Source organism: Clupea harengus, chromosome 9 (genome assembly GCF_900700415.2).
Source record: "Clupea harengus chromosome 9, Ch_v2.0.2, whole genome shotgun sequence".
NCBI lineage: Eukaryota > Metazoa > Chordata > Actinopteri > Clupeiformes > Clupeidae > Clupea > Clupea harengus.
In genome coordinates this window covers 2,864,942-2,887,441 of record NC_045160.1, presented here as the reverse complement: position 1 = coordinate 2,887,441, position 22,500 = coordinate 2,864,942, and the positions used below count along the sequence as shown (strand labels likewise).

The following is a 22,500-nucleotide window of genomic DNA, read 5'->3' as shown; positions in this document are numbered from 1 at the left end:
CCTCCGTGTGCCAATCGTAAATGGCGGTCATTGCGTTTAATTAACACTTTCCGGGCCTCAACAACACCATGTTGAGAGCCCCGATCAGCTGTTTATCAGTCTCTGCTGGAACTTTCGTGTGTGTGTGTGTGTGTGCATGCAAGTGTGTGTGTGGGGAGTAGCGATTGACAGGTGTGCTAGTTCAATGCGATCGTCATCTATCATCCACAAAGCAGTGCTCTAACCCATCTCTGCTGCATTGACAATGGCCAGCACACCAGCTCTTTGTTAAAGAGTTATCCAACACAATGCAGCCACCCACTGTATGTCTGCGACATCCCCTCCAGAGACGGTCCTCTACTCTGTGCTATTGATTTGCAGTAGTCTATCAGCTATTGTGTGCAAAATAACTTCGGGAAGATCCTGAAGTGTCAGCGGGAATCCCTAAAAAAAATGTTTGTGGTGCAGCTGGATTTTTCTTTTCCCCTTAAGCAAAATGTAGTTTCTCTCTACATCTCTCTCTCCCCAGAGAGGAGTGTTCCATACTCTCTCTCTCTCTCCCTCCCTCCCTCCCTCTAGCTCTCTTTCATTCTGAATCTACTTCGGCAGAGACAGACATTATTCCTCTCTGCAGTTTTTTTCTGTTCTGTACTTGGTTCTGCACTCTGTTATGATTGCAAAAATACAGCAAGGAGGAGGAGGAGGAGGTGACAAACTTAATAAAGCTGCTAGAGTTCTTCTCCTAGCATACTGAAACATTTACACAGACATTTAGCTCCTATTTATTTCTTCATTCTTTTACTGTCTCAGGTATATTTGATCTAAAGTGACTTGCAGTACATTGCTCATATTTATCAGAGCAGAGCACATTTATCTGGTGGAGCTGAACCAAAGACCTTTGTGTAACTGGTGCGATGATGGAAGCGGATGGAAGCAGTAGGGCATCGTCCCTCAGGCACTTAAAGCGGCGTCCATGATGCAAATGGTAAGTGATTAACTCTCCTGCGGTAATGGCCATAGGGCTACAAGGCGAGGGTTCTCTCTTCCGCCTCCTTCTGCTCTCTCGTTCTCTTTCTCTTTCTGCTCTCTATAATTTTCGGGGGTTTTCGGGTTCCTCATTTTACCTTCCTGAAGCACAATGGACACAAATGATTCCCAGGCAGCCAAGTCCACAATTAACACCACTTTTCAGAGAGAGGCATGTGTGTGTGTGTGTGTGTGTGCATTTCTGTGTGTGTGTGTCTGCACCTATGTGTGAAGGGCTTGTATGTGTGTGCATGGCAGGCTGGAGCCGCGGAACTGAGTCACCACGGCTGGTTCATTTTTTTTTCATGTTCCTCCTCCTCCTCCTCCTCCTCCTCCTCCCCTCTCCCTCTCCCCTCTCCCCTCTCCCCTCTCCCTTCTTTGCTGCTCAGTGCCGTGAGCCATTGCTCATCTGCAGCAGGTGAAATTAAATCGCTCTGCCTGCTTCGCCCCCCGAGAAACAGACACGAGCGATGGCCCCTGGCGAAACCTCAGACAAGTAAATGAGTGGTCAGTGGAGTTGGGCACGAGCTGGAGGAAACTAGCTAACTCATCTCTATGCGAGGGGCTGCACAGAACTGGAGCGTTTCATCAGTACCCTTCCTACTCAGGTCCGGGGATGATGGCTAAAATGCAGTAATAAGAAAGTGGTCCTGTTATTATTTCTATTTTACGTGAACACACACACATTTAATCATACCAAATACATTTTCTAAAAGGCATAAAAGAAGTATAAATATGTCTCTGTGTGTGTGTGTGTGTGTGTGTGTGTGTGTGTCTGTGTGTGTGTGTGTCTGTGTGTGTCTGTGTGTGTGTGTGTGTGTGTGTATGTATGTGTGTGTGTGTGTGACCACACTCATCATGACTTGCAGAATGATATCCAATTTAACACCTGCATGCAGCCGTCAGTCTGATCCCCACTGCCCTATCTGATGATGTGGATTACATGATGCACTGTGAGATCGATAAATGGCTTTGGCAAATGATCTGATTTTCACCCGGCCTGCACTGCCCTCCCTGCATCCCAAAGCCTCCTGGAGATTAAATACAGAGAGCCGACTGCTTAGTCCACTACTTCTACCAGTACATCTTTCACAGCTCCTGCCAAGTGTAGTGCCTGTTCTGTGTGATTCAGGGCACATTTCATATTGTTTAGCTTGCAGTAATAGCAGAAAATGAATTAAAGTCTAGACTCAAGTTGGGAGGAAATGATTGAGTATTTTATAGTTAGTGTATATAGAAAATAGTGCTGCAAAGAAACCAGAGAGTACATGTGAAAGACCTGGCATTAGTCACCGGCATTAGTCACCGCTAAATCAAGCGATGCATTAAGCAATGTAAAAGTGTAATTTGTTTTGAAAAGGGATTTTAAATAGTCTAAAGAAATAAGTGACAGTCACCGTGAATGCATATCATATTCAAAAGAAAGGCCTCATTGGACTTGTTCATTGTGCTTGAATCACATGTGTGCAGACTTGTTTGGATATGGATAAGAACACAGGCCTGTTCTTTAGTTCCTTTGTGTTTTTACTGAATGAATCTACTGTAACTGAAGTCAGGTCGACTCAAGATCTTTCATCCATTTTGTCTTCATCAGTTGTATGTTATGTAAACTGTAGATCGGTATGCATTTCTCATTGACTGAACATACTGTTGGTCTTGCTCAGGGCATTGAGCTGTGTTGTTGCTGGAACTACTCTTTTCCTGGTCTGTTTCACTTCGTTGCATTTCAGTTAATGCATCATCAACGTACCAAGGCCTTCGAGAGAATAGCAATTACTTTTTAATTGAATTTGGGAGTATGGCATATTACGCACTGAATTAGATCACCTATTAACATGAAACAAAACAGATTGTAAATCTATGAGCCTGCAGTGGGTGTGTAAAGTTAAAAGGTCATGGCCATTTTTAAAATGATGAACACATTCACATGTTAAAACAGCCAAAGCAATGAAACATGCCTTCCATAATCCGTAACCTTTTAAATCTGGGATAATTCATTTGTTCCTGATACTTTTCTTTTGCAGAAGGGTCCACAGTTACATTTCCTTTCAAATATTCTGCTCGCATTCTACCCACTCTGTCCATATTCTCTTCTGCCTGTTTGTCCAATACTGTTACATCATTTACCATAAGTTGCTCAGGAATGGTCTGAAATGATAAATCATGAAATGATTGTGAAGTTATCTGACTGAACTGCTCTCAAATGTCCCCCATATGAATGACCTCAGAGACCTCTCGGGTCTTAAGTCTTGCATTAACAGACCACCCACCCACCCACTGAAGACAACTCCTTCATAAAAACCCCATCTGATCTCCAGAACTCTCACGCCTCGGTTCAGTTCTGGCTGCAGGTTGCCTCCATCTCCGCTCCGCCATGTTTACCTGATTAGATTGCCTGGAGAGCGCCCGCCAGATGCGGCACGTCCGGCCTGTCACAACAATCCACTCAGCCGCGCATCAGAGGAGCGCGCAACTGTGCCGTGTTTGCTTTGATAAACATATTGTTGTGGTGCTGTAGTCTGTATTTCAGTGAGGGTGAACATGAAGTTCTAGCGTCCTTACAACGATACGGACCCTGACATGTGAGGGTAGGTCAGGAGTGTATGGGGGCCTCAGTATTAGGTTTGGGTCAGAAGGGTGTTTTTGTGTGTGTGTGTGTGTGTGTGTGTGTGTGCTTGTGTGCTTGTGTGCTTGTGTGTGTGTGTGTGTGTGTGTGTGTGCTTGTGTGTATTCTTTGCAGTGTGTCTTTCCTCGCCTCCAGCCCTGATGCATTTTTAGGAGGTTTGGATGGATTCATGTTGTGTTGGCTGGGTGGATCTGCAGTGAGGTTGAGTGATGGTCGGGCGATGTGAAGTATTCTTCTCCAAGATCCCCTGGCACCCAGCTGTAAAGAGTGAGGCGTTCGAGCCTTATTCATTAATCAGGATATGGGCCTGTTTTTTTTCTTTTAAAGCGGAGGAGGGTGAGATCGATAACCTTAATAATTTACGTGTTGCCGCCATACTTCAAGGCTCCAACAAACTTTCCCTGTGCGCCTTTTAGAAATTGCTTGTCAGGTTTTCTTGATGCCTGTTCAGTGATTTCTTCCCATCTCTTATCTCTGCTCTGTCTCCCAGTCTGGCTCCCTCCCTCCCTCTCTCTCTCTCCCCACCTTTCTCTCTCTCTCTCCTTCTCCCTCCCTTCATCCCTCCCTCTCTCTCTCCCTCCCTCTCTCTCCCTCTCTTTGTTTCTCCTGCCCGTAATGCTTGGTGCCTTTATGCACACCCGTGCAAATTTATCTGTGCATATATAAGCAGTGAGGACAGAGTGGTTGTCATGACACCCAGCCACTATTTCCGAGTGAGGCTAGCAACCGACAGAGGACCTGTCACTCAACCCCGGAGAAGCCGAGCTGCTTGGCCAACTTCCTGAGTACTCCGTACGCAAAGGGCGACTGGCATATTCTCATCCGTCGGCTGCCAACCAACCCAACCCTCACAGTATAGATTACTGAAGGGAATATAGCATATTCCTCTCAGTTCTAATAGGCAGTTTGACCTCCTTACTCTTCTGTCATTAGGTAGCTGTTTTCAATAAAAGCCTTCATGTGTTTCACACTTCAACTTTTTTTTCCCCTTCCGTGCCCGCACTGAAATGACACCCCATACCCCTGTGCCTAGTCATCCACACCAAAACTTCCAGTGAACTGAGAACATTAGAGCTCCCAAAATGCCTCTCCGTTTCAGGCCATTGTGTGACAGTGGAAGGGGTTGTCATTGTGCTGCCCTGGGACCCTATTTTCCGTGTGGCTGCCTCCACTCTCAGCCGCTGAGGTGCTCAGGTGCTCAGCATCTGCGGCCTCAGACAGAGTCGGAAGGTAGTCAATTTCATGCTCGTTGGCTCTCAAGAATAAAGCCCCATTGATTGTTGTTTACCACCTTCCTAATGATTCTGATTATGTGTGACTGGAGAGGGCAGTTGGTTGGTTGGTGGGGGATTTTCCGTCGACTTCTCCTTTTTCTTCTGCCTTCCTTCTCCAGCCAGTCCTCCTTTATTTCTAATGGGGGGGAGTTTGTTCTCCATTAAACGATCCAAAGACTTTCATTATCTGACCAGTCTCAGGATGCAATCATTGGGCAGGGAGGCAGGGAGAGAGGGTGGGGTGTGGGGCTGGGGGTGGGGGTGTGGGGGCGCTGACAAATTCTCCTTGTGGATCTCATTTCAATCTCATTCTCATCTCTTTCCTGCTCCCTCTCTCTCTATCCCCATCTGTTTTTTGTCTTTTGCTCTTCCATCTATTCATCTCTCCCTCTCCCTCTCCTTCGCTCGGATGTCTTTTCACTCTGCAAGGTCTCTATCTGCCTCTTTTCTTTGTCCTTCGCTTCTCTGCCCATCCATTTCTCTTTGACTCTTTGTCCTTCTCTTCTCTACCCTACTTTTGTTTGTCTCTCATTTTTTGTATTATCAACTCCCTCTCGCCCTTTTCTCCATCTTTGTATTCTCCCTGGCTACCACTATCATTTTTTTGTTCTTTCTCCTCTCCTCTCCTCTCCTCTCTGTCTCAGTCACAGCTTCTCATTGTTTTCCCATCTCATTGGTTTCTTCCTCTTCTGTCTCTTCTCTCCTTCCATTCCTTCCTCTCATTCCTCCTCCCTTCTCTTTATCTCTCCTCTCTCTGCCCCCCCCCCCTCACTAGAATGGTGTGCACAACAGGCTCTTGTGTCAAATAACAACTTTTAAAACATCGTGTTCAGTTGGTAACACGGGTTGGTTTAATTTTGTACCTATTTTATTCATGGGTTTTTAAATGTCAACATCTAACATGTTCTCTATCTCTCTCTCTCTCTTCCCCTCTCTCTCTCTCTCTCCCTCTCTCTCTCGCTCTCCCTCTCTCTCGCTCTCCCTCCCTCTCTCCGCTGCACAGCTGGTGGGTGGTGAGTTTGACCTGGAGACCAACTTCATCATCCAGGACGCGGAGAGCATCGGCTGCATGGTGGAGCTGCTGGAGCACTGTCAGGTGACGTGCCAGGCCGAGATCTGGAGCATGTTCACCGCCATCCTGCGCAAGAGCGTGCGCAACCTGCAGACCAGCACGGACGTGGGCCTCATCCAGCAGGTGCTGCTCAAGATGAGCGCCGTCGACGACATGATCGCAGGTGAGACGGCAGCGACCCCCTCTTGCTCTTTTGCTTTTTCCCCGCATTTTGTCTCTCCTTCTCTTTCTGCCACTTTTCTCAACCACTCACCAGTGGACCAATCCCATTGTCAAACACTGGTGTAGTATGCAGCATACAGAATGTCTGTGTTTCACCACAGAAGAACGCTTAAATGTTAAACACCCCTTTTTTGGCGTGCAGCTCTACCTTCACTTCTAAAAATGCTGAACTCTGTGACACTGTGAACTTAAACCTTATATGATACCTGGACTGATAAGTCTACTTAAGCGAGAGTATACTGCGCATACTACACTCATAGTGTACAGACAGAACCACAAAGGTCACACTCGCTGCGACTATATGGCAATGAGAGGTGGCGTATGTGAAGGTGCGGAGAACTGCCAGAGAACTGCAGGGGTGCACACACATTCCGCCAAGCAGTTCTCCCAGCAGGCATAGCATGTGAGGAAGACGAAGGCTGTCTGCGGACTGTGATCACTGCCGAGGGTGTGCGGAGCTAGATGACAGGTAATATCGTACGCCTCTGCTGTGCAGCAATTATAGTCACTTTATGAAGTACGGGTCCCTCAGTGAACTGTCATTAAGAATACCAACGTGTGTGTGTCTGTGATCGCCTTTTTAATTTCAGCCCGGAGTCAGTTCACCTGCGCTGTGACAGGTAATAAGCTCGTCCTGCCAGGCAATTATGCAGTAATTTCTCAAGCAACAACGCAGCACATCATGGCAAAATATCCCTTCCCTCCCCGATGAACACTGTCCTCTCCCTCCCCTTGCACTTCATATTTCACACAACCCAAACAAAAAGGCTTCACCAGACACTGACTCCAGACACATGTCCTCCTCTCGTATTGGCGTGCACACAAACATCTACGCACACACACATACACACACCCACAGACACACACACACTTCTAATCCCAAATCTCATATATAATCATATATAATCTCTTCTATAATGGGATTAAAGAAGTAACGCTGTCAAATGTGTTGGGTCGGTCGCTGTTTGGCTGCAGAGGTCAGAGCTAACGCACTGGAGAGGCACCAGAACAGCAGGCATGGGAGGTGAGCGGGGAGAAGAAGTCTCTCATTAACGGCTGGGTTTGTTTAAGAGACGCTCACCTGAGCACCAATCCGGCAGCACAGGGAGAGGATGGTGCCGGATTAAGTTGATATCTTGGCCGTACTGAAATCTATCAGGCTCAGAGCAGAGAGTTGGAGAGAGGGAGAACGAGAGAAAGAGAGAGAGAGAGAGAGAGAGAGAGGGAGAGGGAGGAATCTCATTAGTTACAGTGTGTTTTGTAATGAGATTGAAAGGCAGTTTAGAGGAATATTACATTTTTGCTTCCATTTATAACAGAGATGATATTGCGGCGTTCTCTTCCTGGCTATCTCTCTCCTCTCGTTCTGTCTCGTTCCCCTTTGTTCCCCACGGAACCTTTTGTCTCCTCTTAAAATGGAATGACTTACAACAGAACGATACAATTACGTTACTTGGCCGTACTTAATTCCATTGTAATTCATGAGTAGTTTATCTTTCATTGTGCCTCCGCATTATTGTCCCCGGTGTAGATTTTTCACATATGTCAGCCGACTGATGATGCCGTATTTGTCACCGGCGGCGGGTGTGGGTGCCGAGTCCCAGCCCGCATGCATCTCCCCTTATCGGCGCTGATGAAGCGTTAAATGAAGACATTCCACAATGCTAATGAGCAGAGACTTACCTAACGCCCAGAGTTTGTCAACACACACACACACACACACACACACACACACACACACACACACACACACACACACACACACACACACACACACACACACACACACACACACACACACACACACATTAACACACACACACACATTTACACACATTCACACACACACACATTCACCACACACAAACACACACACACACACACACAGACACACATTTATACACACGCAGAGCCTTTGAACAATATTAAGTTCCTTTATCGCCTCTTTAGAGTGAGCAGGCACGGAGAACTGCAGCAGTGTGAGCACAGAGGGATTTGCATGCAGATCTCATATGGCGAACCGCTTGCCAACCCGGCATTGAATATGACTTGGATGCTGGGGGAGCAATTTGTACAAGTCGCTGCTATTAATTACTTGTTGAAACCTCAAGGTGATATTTTTCCTGACCCAGTTAATGCAATACCGCCGTGGCTTAATTCACAATGTGCTGACCAGTTGAACATTAATCATAGTCTGCATACTTGAACGCCTGTGTCTGTTTTCCACCACCATAATGTTCTAGAAATTGCAAACGGCATACTCCTAGGTGATGGTTTAAATGCAATGCGTTTTTAAGCGAGAATCAATCTTGAGGCTGGTGTTTACTGACAGCTGGGATTTTGTTCGTATCTCCAGGACGTTTTAGAATCCTGTGAAGTGCACTTGAAAAAAACTTTGGAGTGAGTCATCCCAGTCTACCACAGAGCTGGATAAAACGCTTCAGTAAAGAGAACACCTGATGTTTCCTGTTTCTTACTCATTTAGCCATTCTTCCTGTTCTCCTCTCTCTCTCTCTCTCTCTCTGTGGTTGTCCTCCTCAGATCTGCTGGTGGACATGCTGGGAGTACTGGCCAGCTACAGCATCACAGTGAAGGAGCTGAAGCTTCTTTTCAGCATGTTACGAGGAGAGGGGGGCCTCTGGGTGAGATATGCTGTGTGTGTGTGTGTGTGTGTGTGTGTGCTTTTGTGTCAACAACTGTGGAGACAAAAGTTAAGTTAAAGTAAAGAATCGGACACATATGAACACACACATACACACACACACACACACACACACACACACACACACACACACACACACACACACACACACACACACACACACACACACACACACACACACACACACACCAACACCAGCCGCTGTACACAGACGACACCACCAGCAGTATAAACACTGGCAGCTGAGACTCATTCATAAGAGCCAGAGCCAGGCTCTGCTTGAGCAGCCCCACTCAGATGTGCTTAGACTGGCTTGGCTATTGACTGCCTGGCCCAGGGGGGATGAAAGTCATTGACAGGCTATTGATTAGGCGCAGTTTGCATGCTGGAGAGGCAGTGACAATATCTTTCTTTATGTATCTTTTTATGGAAGACTTGCTTATATTTAGTGACAGCTCCCTATTATTTTGTAACTCTCTCTCTCTCTCTCTCTCTCTCTCTCTCTCTCTCTCTGTCTTGTTTTACCTGTCCACAGCCCCAGCATGCCATCAAGCTTCTGTCAGTGCTCAATCAGATGCCCCAGAGGCACGGTCCAGACACCTTCTTTAACTTCCCAGGGCGCAGCGCTGCAGTAAGTCCAGCTCTCTGATGTTTTTTGTACTTACTTTTACTAAATAGCAGCAAATATTGTCAATTCGCCTAAGAATGGGCAGTTGAGAAAAGTCTGCAAGTCTAGACTAATTGTGAGGGTTTGGGTGCCAAATGCTGGACCCCCCCCCCCCCTCCCCCAGAACAATCCACTCTTAAAGCACAACAATTTGTTTTCTCGGCAGGCAATCGCTTTACCTCCTATTGCTAAGTGGCCTTATCAGAATGGGTTCACTCTCAACACCTGGTTTCGCATGGACCCCCTGAACAACATCAACGTTGATAAAGACAAACCTTATCTTTACTGGTAAGTACTTAAGGACTCAAGTAGCAATTATGGAGGCATTTTCCTAGCAATTCCAAGTAGCAATTCCGAAATCTGGTGAACACGAATGCTTTGCCTTGCATTAGGTCGGTTACCTTGATCGGCCCTGTTTTAAAACATTGTCGTACTTGTTGTATACTCGTCCCTTGTGTAATTAGGATTGGTAGAGGAGTTTGTACTGTGTTAATGTGGTAGATTAAATCGAAGTAGAAAGGGGGGGGGGGGGGGGGAATTGGGTTAGATCTTTCAGGATTAAAATTGATGGGAGCTTGAACTCGGGTCCCGCGGAACATGCTGGAATCACAGGCAGCAAAGCCGCAGGAGGGTGGGGAACGCACCATGGAATCACATATTAATTCAGGAGGGAGGGTTTTAATGTCTGGCAGTACGCAGCGGAGACGTCTTGCGTGTACAGACTTGTGGGTAATTAGCGCCGAGATCAATGGCCCTGGAAACCGACTGTTTATCAGTCGCTATCTCAGTTAAAGGCCAATACACCGCAGGGGAGAGGGAGAGAGAGAGAGAGAGAGAGAGAGAGAAGGAGATAGAGAGAGAGAAAGAAAGAGAAGTCAAGAGGCATAAAGAGGAGTGGAGCATATGATAGAGGGAATAAGTCAAGGAGAATCACTTAGCCAAAACAAAAAAGCAAAAGGGAAAAAGAGGATGGATGCAATGTAATAAAAAATGAAACTGAAGGAAGCATACAGATGGAAGAGAGAGAGAGAGAGAGAGAGAGAGAGAGAGAGAGAGAGGGGGGGGGGTGGGTGGGTGCTGAGAATGAGGAAATGTGTCAGGGAGACTGTGGGGGATTTAGATGAAGTTTTTGGAGGAGTGTGCAGCAGGTGAGAAGAGAAGCGAGTGAGAGGGAGGGAGGGAGGGAGGGGGAAAAAATGACAGATGCACATCAGGATAAGGAGTGGAGGAGCACAGCACAGCACAGCGTCTGTTTTCACGCTGCTGCTCTCTCCATCACCACCTTCCCCCAGCGGCTTTACCGAAATTGGGCTCCACTGCAATCCCAGACTCTCCGAGTCATTACTGGACCGAGGGGGATGGAGTGTTGGAGATGGAGGTGGAGGGTTTAGGGCTTGTGGGGGCTAGTTTCATGGAACTTGTGAAAATACATTCATTTCACTGCGTGGTCGGAGAGGGGGAGAGGAGTAAACAGTGACCAGATCCTGCTGGTTGGTGTTCTGAGTCGAGTGCCGGATAGGCTGCCCTGTAGGTAGGCAGGAAGGAAGGAAAGGTGGTGGAGGAGGTTGCAGACTTCAGACTTCAGACTTCAGACTTCAGATGTCCTCTGCTAGTGCTAATCATGTTAGCAGCCCACACTGCTAGCCTGTGGGGGGAAGGAGAGATGTAGCGCAGCGTCTAGCCTCCAGACTCATGTCAATGAACAGTCCAATCACACAACCACAGCCTTAGCCTCTCCCCCCTACACACACACAACCTTCCCCCATCAGTGATGGTCTAGTGGACATCCAGCTTACTACCCCTGGGCCTCCAACAGGTCCCAGATCAGCCTTAATCTCCCTTTATCAGCACGGCCCGTCTGTCAAGCACTGCTCTTGGCTGATTGTGAGTTAAAGGAGAGGGGAAGGTCGGGAAGTGGCGTATGGAGGTTGTTTCTCAGGCTCGGCTGGGACTGAGAGACGTGTAGGGAGAGATGAGGAGAGAGGAGGAGATGCGAGGAGAGCTACTGGATAGGAGACTAGTACAGCATAGCTGGGGGGAATTTAGATAAGGAGTATAGGTAGGGGAGAGGTAGAGGAGAGAGAGAGGAGAGAGAATGAAAGAAAAAAGGGAAAGAGATGAATGAACACAAGTATTGGAGAGATGGAAGGGAAAGGGAGATGAAAGACATGGAAATAAAGGGAGGCATTGACTGAAAAGATTATTTACTGTTCCGCATTGAATCTGAGCTATTAGAGGCATGATTAGCATGACAACACAGAGATGATAAGCAGTAGAATTTGAAGAGCTTGAGCACTCACGGTGTGCCCCCATACCAGTTCTCAGTCTCCTCCCTGGCAAATGGCCTCCCAGACAACAGCAGCATAAACAATACCAGCCGTGCAGGATGCCAAGCTGGCAGGAGAGCCCAGCGTTTGTCACCCGCAGCAGCAGCCACAGCAGCAGCAGCAACAGCAGCAGCAGCAACAGCAGCCACAGCAGTAGTGGGCCTTCTGCCCATGGCTGCAGCAGAATGTTGGTCTTCATCTACCTGTCTGTTTATTGTCAGTGCATCTATTTGCATATTTGCCTCTGATTACTCACGGCTTTTCTGCAGTGCTCCTCTATGAGGTGTATACTGTAGCCCTACATAGGAATACGTCTTGGCAAGAATACGCTGGGAAGATTTGAAAGGATCAGCTTGGGCATCTGTGTTTGCTGAAGTGGGAAGGGGAAGTTGGCTTTTCTTTCTGATGTTTTTAATGTGGTTTTCTTCTGTGAAGTGGTTTTGTGATGGGCCTACATTTTCCCCTTTTTTTTCGTTTCATTTTTGGCCACAGCTTCCGCACCAGCAAAGGCATCGGCTACTCAGCGCACTTTGTGGGCAACTGCCTGATCGTCACGTCCCTCAAGTCCAAAGGCAAGGGGTTCCAGCACTGCGTGAAGTACGACTTTCAGCCCCGCAAGGTAAGAGCCGCTTTGATAACCCACCGATTGGCACGCGCCGTAACGACTGGCACTCAATTTCGAAGCTTAGTTAGCGCCGTGCTGGAGCTGAGCAGCTCTGTGGAAAACAATCCTCCAGTGACGGGTCGCTTTTGAAGTGGCAGTGTTTGAGGGACGGCATCCATCTGATTCTCTGCATGTCGCTCTTTATCGATTCCCGCGCAGGGGTTACGGATGGCCTTTGATGGCCACCCTCCATGTTGCGCGCTAGTAAATTGGATCTTGTGGCACTCGGGCGATGTGTAACTAGATGGGAACATGTTTCATGCGGTCAAGCTAAACAGAAAATTAGATTCCCCTTTAATCTGGATGTTTATCTCACAAAACAATCTAATTTGTCTGCGCTGTTGCACTTTCGGGAATTTTTGTTGGAAGGCTAAAAATCTTGTTCGTTTAAATGTTTAGGGGGATGATGTTTTTTTTATTTTTTATAAATTGATGTGACATCTGTTTCCGCTGACAGATATCTGCCCAAGACTAATCTCTCGCCTCCTTTGCTGATGTTTAATATTCTTTGGTTAACGTGGGTAATCTAGACAGATGCCGACAGTGGTCTCAAAAGGCAGATTTTTTTTTAGGCCCTCCGCTCGGAGTCCAGCCGTTAAGAGGCTCTTGCGGTAATTCTGCCCTCTACACTGCCGAGTGCCCTGCTGTGTTAACCCGGCCTGTGCTTTTCCCCTCACAATGGCCAGTTACACCTCAGCTGTTTGCCTTCTGCCCTGTGAAACACACCATGGACTCCCAGAGAACCCTTTCCTTGTGAAGGTGTTCTCTTTCTCTCCTGAAAGAAGAAAACGGGCACTTAACCAGCTTGTTGTTATTTTTACATGTAGATGTGGATGTCAGTGACGGTATGTACAGTATGTGTGCGTGCGTGCGTGCAAATGTGTTGTAGTGGCAGGTGAGGTTGTTTTCCAGAGGCCTGGGTTATTGATTGCCTGTGGAGAATGAAGCGTGTGGGATGGCGTGCCATGTCACGTGTCCGGAGAATCATTAGCTAGTCGCGCCGCAGCGCGGGATTTTGCTGAATCAATGATCATCTTGAACCATGAAATGTCAAATGAATGGATAACATAATAACTATGACTATGACAAAAAATGCGTCCATTTGAATTTTATGGAATGCAACACACAGTTCTTTACCAGCTTCACAATTAAAGCTGGTGTGGAGAATTTACTTTGGTATGGAAGAAGAAGAATGGATTTTAATGTCCGCAATGACTGTTTGAGGGTTTATGGTAATATTTTGTGACAGCATGAAGGATGGTTTAAGGCTGGAAGTGTGGACAGTGCGCATAGGATTTCGATTTTTAAAGGACAAGTCATGTTTTGTATACCATGGTGTGTTTTAGATTTAGATTAGATTTAGGTGTGTAGATAACACTGTTTTCCTTTCATCAGTTTATCATGGTGTTGTCTGATCAAAAGCAAAGATGTCGTTTGGTTACGCTTGACAGATTCTGCCGCAGTGTGACAAGAATTTGGATTTGAACTTAAAGAGGCATGACTGTATGACGATGAATTTCATTAGACAGGATGTTTTTGACCACTTGTCATAGGTCAGTATCCACTCATTCTTCTATGTATTGCACATCGGCCACCCACCGTGCTCAAAGAATGATAAATTCCATAACTGTGTTAAATATTCTCACTTTGCCATACACAGCCCGTATATATTAAGCACCGCTGAATTTGAATTAGAAAAACGACAATATGGTTCTCAGTCCCTTTTTTCCCAGAAGGCAGTGACATGTAATCTTCCTCCACGCTTGAGCAGCCTTTAGTGGAAGAGAGGGATGGCGCCTCGGAGAGCGGGTGGAAGAAAGATGAATCACTCTTCCCATCATTATTCCTTTGCTTTGCACTACCACCGGCAGTGCCGTGAAGTGACACAATTAAATGAAAGCGCTAACAGCCAATTCAAATCTTCTGATATCTCCTCCTTTGTTTTATGGCAATGTCTGTCACCCAACAAACAATGGCGTTCGGAAAATAAATAATATTATAATATAACTATCAAAATATATATCAGTCAGTCAACCTATTAGTATTATATGCTATATAAAGGGGTAATACCATTATGTTGTAAGTAAATATAAGTTTGTGAATAATGACTAGTGATCCACTTAGCTACTTGCTACTGTTCCTTACATCCTTACCAGCAACAACCAACACTTTTAGTCAGCACTACCATAATCAAACTATAACTAAAAAATGATACTGCTGTCAACACAAAGGTAAAGCTGTGAGAATGTAACTTGACCAACTCTCAGGCATGGTCTGGGCTAAGGATCTCGAATTTGGAATCGGTGGCGAGCTTGGCCTAATTGGGCCGACAAGCGCTGATCTTTTGGAGCGATTATCTACTCCCTCCGTTTAATTGTGGCAGATGGGGGCGATGTTGGCAGGTCAGCTTAGGTGGGCCAGATTCTTCCAATTACACCGGAATCATTTGACTCTGTGTCCTGCGTACATCACATCGCCATCGCTTGATTCCGCCGATTCCCTTTTGATCTGTAATAGGTCTGCATGGTGGTTTTTCGCCCCTCTTTAAAAAACATTTTCAATCTTTGATCTCTTTTTTTTCATGCCATGCCAACTATATGTAGTATTACCGCACCGGCACTAAGCCAAATTATTTTTGCTTTTAGCCATTTCTCTCGGACAGAAAGCAGGCCTTCTAATATGCCACTCTTTGATATCTGTCCATCGTGACCAATGTATGCTCTACCTCCCCCCCAAGTTCAAAGTGAAGCCTCTTAAAATGGAGTCCAGTGAAGACCTCTGTTGGATGACTGCTTTTTTCGATTCCCTGTCTGAATTTGCATGCTTTGGGAGCTTAAGGTAGATTGGAGTTGCCTCAGGTCTGTGTTTAAAGGCGCCAGGACTCAGCCTTAATGCTCCAAACGCTCGGCACAGCTGATCTGAGGCTCTCTCTTGCTGTCTTTGTGGCGCCTCTATCTGCACACTACAGGCCAGATCCATTGGTTTAGCCTGTTGCATAAATGGGAAAAAAGTATCACGAAGCAAGTAATGCGGGAAGTGTAAAGAACAGCTAGCAAGTCATTTTGTGTGTGTGTGTGTGTGTGTGTGTGTGTGTGTGTGTGTGAGAGTGTGTGTGTGTATGTGTGTTATTTAATGATTAGGTGGAGAATATTGGACTTCTTAATGCCACAAAGCACTGAGTCTAACCTTTCTGACTTCTTTGTAAATGAAATAAATGTAATCCTTCCACACATGCTCTCTCTCACACACAAGCACACACACCAAAGCACACAGACACACACAACGCCAAGTCTGCAAGTGTGCACCGGCAAACACTCTCTTTTCCTCTCACACACACACACACACACACACACAAATACAAATAAAATATTGAAGTGTCAAAACATGGAGCACCTTAAAGCCAAGTACTGGTGTAAACTCTGAATGCTCTGGTCCTCCACATAAAATATGTGCATTCACACAAACACACACACACGGACGCACCCACGCACGCACACACACACACAGACACAGACACAGACACAGACACAGACACAGACACAGACACAGACAGACAGACAGACAGACAGACAGACACACACACTCACACACACAGTAATCTGTCGTTGCTTTTGAAATCGTATGCTTTCCTTTACTCCTAGTGCCTTGGCTCAAATCTGTAATTAATATTCCAATGCAAATTTGAGCACATTAGACTCTGGGCCTCGTGGCACGACTTAAAAGGCATTTATGGGTAGAAATTTGTAATTCTAAAAGGGTAAGAGGAGCGGGAGGTTACTCCGGAACGCATCCTCTGCCCTCGTTAAAGAAGGTTTTCCTTTTCCCTTTCGAATTAAAAACAGGTCCTCCAGTGATCTTCATGAAATATAACCCAGCCTTTTGCAGAATAAGTTGGTTGCACTCTCCTCAAGCAAACTGTGATATATCAGTGACTCTCTTTCATCTTGTTTGTCTCTTGTCTGCAGTGGTACATGGTCAGCATCGTCCACATCTACAATCGCTGGCGCAACAGTGAGATCCGCTGCTACGTCAACGGACAGCTCGTCTCCTACGGCGACATGGCCTGGCACGTCAACACCAATGACGTAAGGCTCTGGAGAGCGCCTTGGCAGTTTGTCATTCTGTCTTCCCCTCTGCATCATCTCCTTCCCTGTCTTCTCTCTTCCCCCCCCCACTCCTCCCCCCCCCTCTCTCTCTCCTCTATCTCTCTTTCTCTTTCCTGTGATTGTTTGTGTGTGTTTTCTTCTGTGTCGGTGTGTGTGTTTGCTGCAGGGCTCGCTCGGAGGGGTCCCTTTGATCCTCAAGCTCAGCGTGCAAATTCCTGAGTCGAAAGATACATAAATCCTCCACACAACTCCCCCTCCCTCCCCAACAAATGACAAAAAATGAGTTTTTGCCACGCCGGCTGATATTTCTCCTGGGAGTCTCACTGGCATTTCAAAGCCTCAATTTGAATATCCATTTGTCACTAAGATGTACTGTATTTGGGAGAGAGAGGAGGTAGATGGAGGGAGAGCAGTGGGGTGGGTACGGAAAGTGCCGGGCGAAATGAAAGCATCAGTTGGCGAACACAGAGAAAGCGCTTGACGTGCATGAGGTTGTGAGCAGACAGCTTCCTCTGGACCATTTCCAGAAACATTTACGGTGCATTAAATCAGAAAATTACGAACGAGAGTTTCATCTCGGCTGACACAATGCATAAGGCCATATATCCACTCTCACAGCACTGTCTTACGAAGACTCAGAGGAATAGATAGTGTAGAATGTGAAGTCGTCTCGTTTGCCTTGTTTTGGGGCCAATGATTAAGCCTAATGGAGCCCCTCTCTGTCAGAAACATCGTCTTCTGCTAGGCACTAACAAGAAAAAGGCCATCCTTGATGAGTTGCTGGTCACATAGTGGCACTTCATAATTGCTGTACAGCCCTAGTTGCTTTGCGGCTCACACTTCCCTCTGCAGTTTGGATAATTGTGGCCAGATTCACTAATGACACAGAAAAGGGTCGTTGTTCTGGTAAACCCACCATTACAAGCTAATTGCACCATTACCTCACATCCAAACAGCACAGTATAAATGCACTCTAGTGGGTAGCAACAGCTTCATTATCAGTCTACTGCTTTGTCCTTTCCCAAGGAGCTTCATGGGAGTTGTATGCACTAATATCTTGTGTCCTTTGTCTGTCTATTTCTCCTCCACAGAGCTACGACAAGTGCTTCCTTGGCTCGTCAGAAACAGCGGACGCTAACCGTGTGTTCTGTGGGCAGCTTGGAGCCATCTATGTGTTCAGTGAAGCTCTTAACCCATCTCAGATCTTTGCCATTCATCAGCTAAGCGCTGGATATAAGGTAAGAACTCTGGCTTTTCTGCACATACACACATATAGATATACACACACACACACACACACACACACACACACACACACACACACACACACACACACACACACACACACACACACACACACACACACACACACACACACACACACACACACACACACACACACGCACACACACACACACACACACACACACACACACACACACACGCACCTATCTGATCACACACTACATACACAGCCTCCATTCTCGGGCCGCCCTGGTTTGTCTCTAGCAGTCTTCTGCGCTAGCTTTCCATTTAGACATGTGAATAGAACCCCCCCCCCCCCCACACACACACACACACACACACACACACACACACACACACAGACACACACACACACAATGAAAGACAAATGCAGCCACTGATGCGAGACAGCAGGTGAAGATGATGAGTCGTCAGGAAGGATCGTCTAGTGTCATGTTCAAGGCAAGGACTCTCAAATCTCTGTCTTTTAGAGATCGTCATTGAGATCGATTCCCAGTCTGCGATGACACCAGACCAGTTGAGCTGCACTAACAATGACTGAACAGGAGAAGAATAGGCCGGAGCAGTTATAGTGTATCAGCCGTGATAAAGCACACACTGTAAGAGCACGGAGAGCCTCAGGGGGTTTCAAATATCCTGGGATTTGCTTAGAGTTTGACCTCTGAATAGAGGTCACAGCTTGGAAAAGTACCAATAAATGCAGAATATTACTTTTTTTGTCAAGGAAAATACTGGGTGATGCTTAATAATAATAATTCAGTTTCAATTCAATTTTATTTATATAGCGCTGATAAAAATTGAAATTGTCTCTAGGCGCTTTACAGAGTCCAGAGTCTGAATCCCCTAGCAAGCACTAAGGCGACTGGGGCAAGAAAAAAACACCCTATTAACAGGAAGAAACCGTGAGCAGAGCCTCAGCTCAAATTGTGGGCCCATCTGTTTGAGGCCGGCTGGGTAGAGAGAATTAAATACAGTATAATGCACTTTGTTTTTATGCAAATTTCACAAATAGGATCCTTGTGTAGCATCTGAAAAGGTTATGCACATTTCCTCTTGTTGGTACTCAATGAATTATAGCACAGTATTACTTCCAAGAACAACACTGATTAATGCTTTATAATGATGAAATATGATACAAACATCCCTACACAATGTTTATATGCTCCTTTTCTACAAAGATCAAGGTCATGGTACAACATCAGAACAGATTAATAGAGAAATGTAACCCCAGAATTAATTTCAAAAGGCATTACAGTAACACAGTGCGATTTAAATAAGGGGACATAAGATGGATGTGATAGGTATTCCAGTTGACAGACATGCGATGTGACTAATGGGCAGAAAGCTGAGGGTCTCACAGAAATATGAAGGTCGCACAACATGTGGCTAGATTGGCTCTAGTTATGACAGACATTGTTTCCTGAGGTAATTATAACATCATGTGCAGTACATTGATCTGTAATTACATTACCCTAAAGCCAACTCTAGGTTAGTGTTAAGTGTGTAAAGTGCCAACATATTGTAACTGAGTTTAATTTCATGGTGACTCTGTAACAACAGCACTTCAATATGAAACATGACTAAATAGTACATACATAATGGCAGAAATTTGTAACTAAAACATACTTGAACATAATAGCCACAATTATATTTCTGTCAGTTTAATTGTGATAAAAACCCACTACCAAAGTCGTAAAACCCACTGAATGTCATGATGTCAATGTCATACTATTTCAAGGTTAATAATGTTACTTCAACAGTGCCCGTCAGTCAGGAATGGGTTAAGAAAGCAATCAGACCTCTGGCATAACTTTCAGATTGAGAGGCGAGGTGTTCAGCTTCCAGGATGGAGGCCATTACTCATTCTCCCAACGTTGGCCTTTTGTGAGGTTTTCACTCTTGGTTGCTCCGGGGGAAGCGCAGACATACTTGTTTTATGGGCAGTGTGTTGACCAAACAGTGCAATTCTCAATCTTGTGTTTGGGTTTCAGGAAATTGGCTTCGGTTGTTCCTGTCTTAGAGGAGGGTGAGCTCTGACTCCTTGCCTTGGTGCCAAGCATGGCCTAGAGACACCCTACAAGATAAAATCCATTGGGTTCCAGAATCATTTTACAAACTTGACACCAGAAATAACGCATATGGACCACAGTGTTTTGTTGTTATTGATTCCCAGCATTCAGGCCATTCAGAGTTATCTCTGAACAAGGAACCTTCGGAGCTCCTGCACTTTCATTTGATTTTTGTTGAAAAGAAAGTAGAAATCCGTTTCCCTCAGAATGTCATGTACACCCTGCAGGTCTCAAATCTTTATGTAAGCAACATTTCAGAGTTGTGCCTGGAGGTCTGATGTTTTCCCAGTGCCTTCCACAGGCACATCTGAATCCATTCTTTGGATGACTTAGAAATCCTATTGGACTGTTTTGTGTGTGTGTATTCTTCCTCAGATATAGTAAAGTCATATAAAGACACATACACCCATTTCTATAATAATAAGGCAGTTACTACATGGTGATGGAGTTGTGAATGGAGACACGGAGACACACACACACACACACACACACCGGGCCTCCCATGGAGACAGGGTACAAGGTAGTAGGAGAGGCTTGGGGAGGCTGCTGCGTGCTTTGATGGGTCGCCCCGTGAGGAGGCTCTTGTCCTGGCTGTCAGCTTTAATTGGTCTCCCATCCATCAGAGGGCTGGTAGACTGGATAGAGCCAATGAGGATGACACCCATGCAGCCACTAACACACACACACACGCACGCACACACACACACACACACACACACACACACACACACTCCTACACACACTGAAGGACGGACACACTCAGACACTATACACAGAGACAGTCTCTAAGACACAGAGACCCACAGTCACATACACCCCCCCCCCCCCCACACACACACACACGCATACACACACACACACACACACACACATCTGCGCACACACACACACACACACACACACACACACACGTATACACACACACGTATACACACACACACACACACACACACACACACACACACACACACACACACACACACACACACACACACACACACACACACGCGCGCGCGCGCGCATCTGGTGCCATAAGTTCGTTTAGCCTCCAGCTGTTGCAAGCCCTAAACAGCCGCCTGGCGGGACAGTAGCAGGACACATCTGCCAGTAAATATGATTAAACACAAGCCTCATTCATCCCCATGTGTCCAGCCTCAGAGGCCCGTCATCCTTTAACAGAGGCTTAAACCCTTTTAAAGCTCCGTGGCTGAGCTAGCAGATGCCCGTGGACACCACCAAAACCACCCGCCCCGGCCGACCAGGGCACACACACACACACACACACACACACACACACACACACACACTCAGGGAGACGCGCCGATGTAACTGTGATAAAAACAATCTGCCCTCAGTTGTGAGATTAGGTAATGGCAGTTCAGATGCTGTGGTACCCTGTGCTGTGGGTTGAGAGCTGAAGGATGTACTGGGGATGTATTCATATCCGTTGTCATGGGAAATGGTAGCCTGTAGCATAGAAGTAATCTTTGGTGTTTTATTGCACTTTGCAAACAAACTGTGTTTCTTGTCAATAGTTGCTCCAGTGAGCCATAACATTTCTGCACACTTTTCTTTCATCCTTTTAATACAATTTTATGGTAGAACGATCCATTGCTAAACATCACCGATACCATGACTCGTGCTATTAATATTGCATGTAAAGCTTTTCGAACTTCATTCCCAGCTCATAAAAATGCAGAACAAGTTAGCCTGTGTTCAGACATGTATCCTTTGTATAAGATTAAAAAAAATCAAGCACATATAGAATCTGCTGCATCTTTACTATGACCTCATACCACTGCAGTCCTATTGGCCGTGGTGGCGGAGCTGTGATGGTGATGCAATGCTCTTAGCTCCTGCTGTGCCCTGGCTGTTGTGTGAGTGATGGGGTGAAGGGGTCACCCAGAGGTAGGCACTGGACAAGGGGAGGCTGAGTGGAGGCTTACAGGGCTGGAGCCCCAAAGGTCTCTAATGGATATTATTTGAGAGATTAATTTGATGTTTGCTGGTGGTGTGTGTTCTTGTGTCTGTGTGTGCATGAATGTGTGTGTGTTTTCTTGGATGTCTGTTCCTGACTATGTCAGTGTGTGTGTGTGTGTCTGTGTGTGTATGTGTGTGGTGGGGGTGAAAAACTGCTCCTGCGACTCTGACATGACATCAGTTGATGTGTTGATGTCAGAGGTGTTGTAATCTCTCTTGCAGAGGGGTTAGAGCTGTAATGTGATGAAAGGTTAAAAAAAATCTTCTGCTGCATTTGTTCCTCGGAACTCAAGAGTCGATAACTCTGTCATGTTTAAAATTAATTACGATGGCACAGATAGCGTGTAAATGTGAGATGGTGTGTGTGTGTGTGTGTGTGTGTGTGTGTTTGATACACTGAGCGCAGTGCATTAGATCACTGTAGAGTGCTGGCACACACCGGAGCTGATTATTCTGTGCTTGTCACTGAAGAGAAATAGCCAATGGCTGGAGGGACTCCTGCTCCAGTAAAGGGACTTACTCTAATCAACTCCGTTGCATCATCGTCAGAGCCGTGTCAA

At 46.1% G+C, this 22,500-nt stretch overlaps 1 protein-coding gene across 1 annotated transcript in view; it reads left to right on the top strand.

Moving 5' to 3' along the window:
• LOC105909260 (neurobeachin-like) overlaps window positions 1–22,500 on the top strand; it is a 279,483-nt gene that overhangs the window by 55,233 nt on the left and 201,750 nt on the right. The window contains 7 exon segments of the mRNA XM_031573056.2: window positions 5,909–6,140; window positions 8,741–8,841; window positions 9,397–9,492; window positions 9,695–9,816; window positions 12,348–12,474; window positions 16,485–16,604; window positions 17,717–17,863. Of these exon segments, the coding sequence (XP_031428916.2) occupies window positions 5,909–6,140; window positions 8,741–8,841; window positions 9,397–9,492; window positions 9,695–9,816; window positions 12,348–12,474; window positions 16,485–16,604; window positions 17,717–17,863 (945 nt within the window).